Source organism: Miscanthus floridulus, chromosome 17, assembly GCF_019320115.1.
Source record: "Miscanthus floridulus cultivar M001 chromosome 17, ASM1932011v1, whole genome shotgun sequence".
In the NCBI taxonomy this organism is placed as follows: domain Eukaryota; kingdom Viridiplantae; phylum Streptophyta; class Magnoliopsida; order Poales; family Poaceae; genus Miscanthus; species Miscanthus floridulus.
In genome coordinates this window covers 37,923,545-37,931,271 of record NC_089596.1, presented here as the reverse complement: position 1 = coordinate 37,931,271, position 7,727 = coordinate 37,923,545, and the positions used below count along the sequence as shown (strand labels likewise).

Below are 7,727 nucleotides of genomic sequence, written 5' to 3'. Positions count from 1 at the left end.
GCTTCGCCTCATAATTATCTAACCAGTTTGTTAAGTGTTGTTGTAGAAATTTTTAATAGGCTATTCACCCCCCTCTAGCCATTAGGACCTTTCAATCGTGCATAGCGTGCGGTTAAGGCAAGTTTGATCTTGAGTAGATCTATTGGCTTAGGAAAACTGTTTCATGGCCCGTTATCATGGCCTATGTGATTCTGCCTCACACCCCACTGTTAGCACCATGGAGTGGGGATCGCTATTTGGTAGATCTGTTCCTGAGAGATCATGACCTTAACTGTGCGCTATGCCTAAATCGGCTGTTTTAGCCGATATCGAGCGCTTTCACGAATAGTTCACGTCACGAGACCATTGATGTAGCGATAGGTTAAAAGATGTATTAGCCCCATGATCTTATTATTGTATTATGGCCTACATGATTCTGCCTCATGCCCCACTGATATTAGTAATAAGTTAGGGTTGTCGAGTCTATTGTTGTTTCTACGGCCTGCATGATTCTGCCTCATGCCCCACTGGTCATAACGATAGATGAGATCTAATATGCTCATTAGATTTATCTCTATTAAATGGTTGAATGATGATGAACTATTTCTTTCATAAAAAGGGGTTCGGTTACTTGTAGTCATTGGCTTAGCATGAACTAATTACTATTGATATCCTTTTGCTAGTGACCAATATTTGTCTAAACAATGATATGCATCCAGAATGATTACCGATTCTTCTTACACAACCCCATGAGCTTTAATCAATTTATTCTTATGAATGCTGGAATCAACTATTTAGTCGATCTACTTTCATATCGGCTCTCAGAGCCGCACATTCGAGACTGTCTGGTAACACCGACATGTTCTGCTCTTAACTACTGATAAACTTTCTCTCCTTGTCAATTGTAGGGTCAAATTGACTGGCACGTCTTGGGAGGAGTGTGCAGGATCGACCACCCCTCCGCTGAAGCTAGGCAGATCTCTAGCTCCGTCGAGCGGACCGTTCTGGCTTGCTCGTGTGTCCTCAGCACGAGATGAAATTCCGTGTCGATAGACACAGAATGCAAGAGACAGCGATTAGATAGGTTCAGGCCGTCAGTTTGACATAATACCATACATCCTGTATCTTTGTAGATTATATAATGAGAGATGAGATCAAAATGACGGGGGTCCTTACCCACCTTATATAGCCTAGGGGTAGGGTTATAGATCGGTTGTTTCTATCCTGATTGGTTTTACAAGATAGGAAGTTACAGATATTACATGATCTAGCATATCCGAGCAGGTTTTCTAGATCACCGAAGATCTTCACGTAGTCTCGCGAGGCACGCCGACCTGTGTTGTGCTTCGCACAACATCGTCTTGTAGGCTGGGCCTCCACTAGTGGCATGGCCCATGCACCGTCTTGTGAGCTGGATCTCCCGTAGCGGCTCGGCCCATGTACATCCCTACTGGTATCGGGGGTTAACCCCCACAGCTAGTCCCCGAGCACCTTGCATTCATTGAGCAACACTGTCTTGAACTTGTCCAAGCTGTCGAGCATGCAATCGAGCTGCTGAACATGCCATCCGAGCTATTTGAACATGCGTCCGAGCTATTTGAACATGCGTTCGAGCTGTTCGTTTGGTTACTAGAGCCGAGCACACTCAAAGCCAAGGTTTGTCAGAAGGATGTAAGGAGCTCAAGTAAAAAAATTTCAAAGTCTCCATCTTAGGTGAAGTGTGCCCACTTAGGTTCCGGGCGTCGAAGTTGGTCGTGTGGCATCCTTGACTTAGTTAGCACAGAAGAACTTAGCTGCTTTGAAGAGATCTAAGTCAAAGAAATAAGCATATTCACCACAAGGTGAAGTGTGCCCACTTAGTCCCCGAGCCTAGCACTAGGTGAAGTAGTCTCATGGTGCCAGGGTCAAAAGTAGTAGTCTTCAGGTGCTGAACCAGTTTCTAGCTTAGCCAAGAAAAATAGTACAGTCATTGATAGATGACGTGTACACACATAATCCCTGAGCCTGCTGGAATATTATGAAGAAATCTTGTAGTAGGGTCAGATAAAGAAAATATCATGTCGTAGCAATGCTCAACGTTGAATATCAACCCATGTTTGACACGGTTTGACACGGCGGCCCACTAGGCCCACTCAGCGGCCCAGCGGTGTGTGGAGACGTCGGGTGAGAATGTAGCATGGCAGGCCCAGTATCCCAAAAATCCTAGAAGGCGAAGGGTTAGGGGTTGAACCGTTATAAGAGCACCGCGATCTCAACGCACATTCCCACTTTCTCTCCACCACTTCATCTTCTTCCTCACGCCCACATCGCTTTGCCTAGCAACTGCTCTGCCACTAGAGCAACTGGAAGCGTGCAGCCTCCTCTAGGATACGGATCTGTTAGATGGTGCCCAAAAGAAACCACAGTGGCTCGAGTAGAGCATCACACGAGCTCAATCACACCAAGGAATGGGTGGGGTCTATCAGCAACGAGACGGCGCTCAATCGGTTGGTGGAGGATGACATGCTGCCTGATAGGGTGATGGCGGGATGGCATCTAGCTCGAGGTGAGAGCTTTCCGACTCCTCGCGGTGATGAATTAGTAGTTTTTGAAGATTATTTCTATTGCGGATTTGGTGTTCCAATCCATCCGTTCCTCCATGGATTGATTGACTATTACGAGATTAGTCTTTCCAATCTGGGCCCAAATTCCATCCTTCATGTCTTTATCTTCATCCATTTCTACGAGGCTTATCTTGGCATTCTTCTGCATTTTGATCTCTTTCGCTACTTCTTCTATTTGAAAGCCTGGGGGGATCTAGATCTAGGATCGTAGGCAGCATGTACTTGCAGCTTCGGGATGGGATGGTTGGCCAATACATCACCACCCCGTTGAACGAAAATGTGAAGTATTGGGTGCAGTGATGGTTCTACATGCCACAGTTGGAACACTATGTGGCATGTGACATTGATCATATTCTTGTGAGCAACGCCAAGTGGTCGGAGAGACCTGGTGCCAATGGGATGGAGCACGTGATGGAGCTGTTGGCACTGATCGCCCAAAGAAGGGTGGATGGGGTCATAGTAGCGACGAACTTCACTTTTCGATGATGCCAACCCAGCAAGGAGGGAGCACATCCCAGATATGAATTTTGGGGAGATACTGATGGGACCCATGAGGTGCCCAAGCTGATTAATCGGGACGAAGTCATGCGACGAATAGGAGTGTTGTTTAACCTCGTGTGGCGTTGTAGGATCAATGATTAGCAGTGGGCCTTCAGTGTAGGAACCCTCTCACCATGGTTAAGAGTCTTTTTTTAGTTTTGCTTGATTCCTTATCTGTTGCAATATACTCATTTGTTTTCTAGAAGATTTGTGGGCAGGATTGGGCGGTATACTTCTCGGTGGTGCCATCCGCTAACTGGCCGAGGCGTGTTGATGCTCGGTCGAGTAGTCCTTAGCGTCGAACTAGACTGAAGGCTAGTGGGGCTAGCTCGGCCGACATTGATGATGGAGACAAGGATGAGCGGATGCTGTATGTCCACGAGAAGCTCCGAGGGAAGCGGCCAGCTGGCGAGGAGCCATCCTCAAAAAGAAGAAAAATAGTTAGATTGTCTCGCTATGAGGAGAGGCCGGTAAGCATTAGAGCATTGACCTAGCCTCGGAGATGGTAGGTGGTGCTATCAAGCTCGTCGGACGACGATGGACAAGCAGCACCTCCTTCACCGATGGCTATGATGCTCCCGCCGTATGCATCGGCTAGGGCGGAGATGCACGAGAGGCGGTGAACGTGGGAGTCTGTAGCAATAATGCTCGATAGCACACGGGTGGCACTAGGAACAACAGCTCAGGTGATGCCATCAATGATAGCCTAGATGGCTACCATAGTCTCTGAGACCACGTGGATGACTCCAATGGTGGTAGCACAGGCGACCACCGCAGTCCCCGAGACTACGCGGGTGACTCTAGTGGTGACGGTGGAGATGCCAGGCGATTTGGCTATTGGGCAGACCGGTTCTAGGCGGGGACGCAGGTTCTGAGCTGTGCAACAGGAGTCCCAGTTGTAAGTGCCTTATTCATTTGCCGTATTCCTTCGCATGGTGGTTTGCTTCTTGACAAATTTTTTGCTTGTTGTGTGGAGTTGATGGAGGTCATGCAACCATCAGCTACTGATGATGGAAGGCACATGGAGGAGCTAGTAGCTCCCCATGCCAAGCAAGCACAAGCAAGGGTGGATCTGGTTTCCCCCACCATGGAGCAACCGATGGTTGCGGAACTGACCGCCCCTACTATAGAGGAGCCCTCAACAACTAGGCCGACCTCACCTAGCGACAGATTGCATGATGAAGGCGATCCTAGTGTAGAGGAGGTGTGGGATGCTAGGGCGACGTCAAGTGGCCTTATCGAGCTGGTACGGAGCCTATAGGGGACGCGCCAAGCAGTGCAGTGCAAGGTCCACCCGCGGTTGCTGAACAAGCGTCATCTGCAATGGCGTCAAAGGTGAGAGTGGCGCTCAAACACTCTGTCCAAGCACTACAGCAACCAAGGAGGGCACCTTTACCAGCGGTCACCATTGAAATTGAAGAGATAGTGTGGGAGCCCACCCCGCCTCCCCAACTCCTCCGCATGGTCATTCAGCGCGGCGAAGAGTTTGAGATGCTGGAGGGAGAGGCACACGTGGAGACAAAGAGGCTGAGGGATGATCTAACATCAATGATGGGCCGCATTGAGGTAAGCCTAAAGTGCTCTTCTTTTTCCTTTAAAGAGCGCAGTCTGTTAATCCATTTGCCCGCTGCAGAATGTGATGAAGGTGTCCGAGCAGCGTCAACAGCAGCTGGAGGAGATGACTCTAGTACTAGAGGAGAACAAAAGTCTACAAGTGTCAGTGAAAGACCTCTAGGCATGCCAACTCCAAGAGCGCCACCACAGGGAGGGCCTAGAGGTGAAGGTTCTAGCATTGGAGAAGGAGTGCCAACAAATGGAGGTGAAGGTCCAGTCGATGGCCGAGCAGCTTAGTCGTAGCACTAATCGGCAGAAAGGTTGGTCTTAGAATTTTACTTTGCTAGTATTCAACATTGTGAGACGTCTGACTGTTATACGTAGCACTGGAGATGGAGCTCGGCCTTTCCCAGGAGGCCTTCGGCTGGCTTCAGGAGGCAAAGGAGAAGGCGGAGGAGAAGGTCGAGAAAGTCACTAAAGATCTTCAACGTGAGTGTTTTTCACGCTATTTTGACTTGTGAGGCGTTAAGCGCATGCTTAGCATATGGCCGTCTCATTTGTACAGTATCAACACCAGGCCCAGGCATAGTTCTAGGTGCTCGTGGAACAAGTGAAATGCCCATGATGACAAGCTAGAGACGATGATCGCATGATCTAGCCCGTGCTAGACTACGTTGGTCTTGAGCAACCCAAGGGGGCACGGCTGCCTGGTGATGGGCCATACAGGTCGGTCATGGATCGTTTCTAGACAACATGGGTGGACTTCAAGGAGTTCGCACGTAGCGCCATGCATGAAGCCATCCTCCACACACTTGTGCAACTATGGTCACACTACCCTTCAGTGTATCTCTGATGGGTGGAGACCGGGTATGCACAGGGCATGAACGCGGAGAAGATCATCAGGCTTGAAGAAGATGCAGAAGAGACGATGAAGAGGTTGGCCAAAGATGTCAAGCTATTCGGTGAAGGGGGAGCAGTGCTCCATAGATTAGAAAAAAACCCATGTTGAATTGTTGTACAAAAGTGCTTAGCAACTTTTGTTGAACACTTGTCGTTATGGTGTGTTTGTGTTTATATTTAATATAAACCATCCCATTAGTAGTGTATAGTTGAGTCCCTAGCCCTAGCTAGCCTATTAACCATACGTGGGGCACAAGGGCCGTGTGTGTGTGTGTGGGAAGAACAGGGCGTTGCTAAGGAACCGCTGCCGACCACCGATGACGCAGAGGGTGGACGCTCATGCACATGCATGGAGAAGTCAAAGACAAGGTCGTCTTGGGAGGCGTCCGAGCATCAATGTGTCTATTCATGCATTTGCCTTAGGCATAGTTGGCATGTCATCTTTAAGATGTTGTACGTAGAAACATAATTGGTTAGAAAAAAGCATGAAGATAACAATATGGAGAAACATTAGAACAAAAAGTTTATTGAATACTTGAATATGAATGGTACATATCTTTGAAAGGAGACCCTTCAAGGGTAGAAATGCCTAAAAAGATCAATGTGCTAAGAATTTGGGACTTCTCTTTCATCCATGTCACATAGCCTGTAGGAACCTGGTCGGGTGATTGCCTTGATGATGAAGGGGCCCTCCTAGGGTGAAGATAGCTTGTGCATCCTATTGGTCTTCTGCTTCTTGCGGAGTACTAGGTCTCCGACCATGAAGAATCGATCATTGACGTTGCGGTTGTAGTATCTTCGCATGCTGTCAAGGTACTTCACTGTCCAAACACATGAAACCAGGCGCTCCTCCTCTAGGTTGTCCAACTCAATGAGCCGGGCTTGGTTGAAGTATTCTTCATTGTAGTTCTCCACTCTGAGTGCTTGGAAAGCGATGTTGGCTAGTAAAATGGCCTCAGAGCCTAAAACCATGAAGTATGGGGAGACACTAGTGTTGCGACTAGGCTGGCTCCTTAGTCCCCAAACCACAACTAGCAATTCCTTGAGCTACTTACCGGGGTGCTTCTGCTCGTTCTTGTAGAGCCTCTTCTTCAACACGTCGAGAATCATGTTGTTGGCGTGCTTAGCTTGGCCATTTGCCCTAGGGTGCATGACTGAGACAAACTTAACTGAGATGCCCCTTTCGTTGTAGAAGTTCTAGAAATCAGCACTAGTGAATGTGGACCCCAAGTTGGTGATGATGCTATTCAGCATACCAAACCAGTGAATGACGTCATCAAGCAGCTCGGCTACCTTCTTTGCTATAGCTTGGACTAGGGGTTTGTATTCGATCCATTTGGAGAATTTATCGATGCAAACATAGACCTAGTGGAAACCTCCCAGCGTGGGCTTGAAGGGCCTGATCATATCTAGTCCCTAGCATGTGAAGGGACAAGATGTAGGAATCGTTTGCAAGGCCTAGGTTGGGACATGGATTTGCTTTGCAAAAAACTGACAATTCTCACACCGGTGAATGAATGCCTTAGCATCGGCAACCGTGGAAGGCCAATAGAAACCAGCTCAAAAGGCTTTGTAGGCCAGTGTTCTAGATGCTGCGTGATTGCCGCAAGTGCCGACGCGGATCTCCTTGAGTATTGTCTCGCCCTCTTCCACGGAAACGCACTTCTAGATTAGCTCTCCCTTGGCATTCTTGCGATATAACTTTCCTTCAACTAGGATGTAATGCTTGCTATAGTGAGTGAGGCATTCTCTCTTTGTGTTGTCACCCAGGATGTCTGTAGTGATGAGGGATTTGATGAAAGGTTCCCTCCAATCACTGCTCGGGTCGAGGACCGATGCGACTAATGGCTTGGCAGGTGGTTTTTCTTCAATGCCTTCTTGCCCCTACTTTATGGATGGCGTCACCAAGTCCTGGATGAACACTCCGACTGGAACTTCAGCCTAGGTCAACCCTAACTTTGATAGCTCATCGGTTGCTTGGTTGTTAGCCCAGACCACATGCTGGTACTCGATGCCGTATAACTTATCTTCTAACTTTCTTATCGCGGCGTAGTAAGCGTCTATCTTCTCATTGTGCAATTCCAATCCTTGTTGAGCTGATTGATCACAAGTGCGGAGTCACCGTACACCTAGAGGCATTTAATGTAGCAG

At 48.3% G+C, this 7,727-nt stretch overlaps 1 protein-coding gene across 1 annotated transcript; it reads right to left on the bottom strand.

The window, feature by feature from the left end:
- Nucleotides 1-6,269: 6,269 nt before the first annotated feature.
- Nucleotides 6,270-6,728, bottom strand: LOC136515552 (uncharacterized). The gene is made up of 2 exons (XM_066509110.1): nt 6,632-6,728; nt 6,270-6,538 (listed from the first exon to the last, which is right to left on the bottom strand). The coding sequence occupies exons 1-2, from the start codon at nt 6,726-6,728 to the stop codon at nt 6,270-6,272; spliced, it is 366 nt and encodes a 121-aa protein (XP_066365207.1).
- Between the last annotated feature and the right edge of the window lie 999 nt (nt 6,729-7,727).

Excerpts from the sequence above, each read along its gene's own strand:
- LOC136515552 (XM_066509110.1), bottom strand. The coding sequence starts at position 6,728 with ATGCACCCTAGGGCAAATGGCCAAGCTAAGCACGCCAACAACATGATT. Across the intron at positions 6,539-6,631 it reads GAACGAGCAGAAGCACCCCG|GCTCTGAGGCCATTTTACTA; the intron begins GTAAGTAGCTCA and ends TCATGGTTTTAG.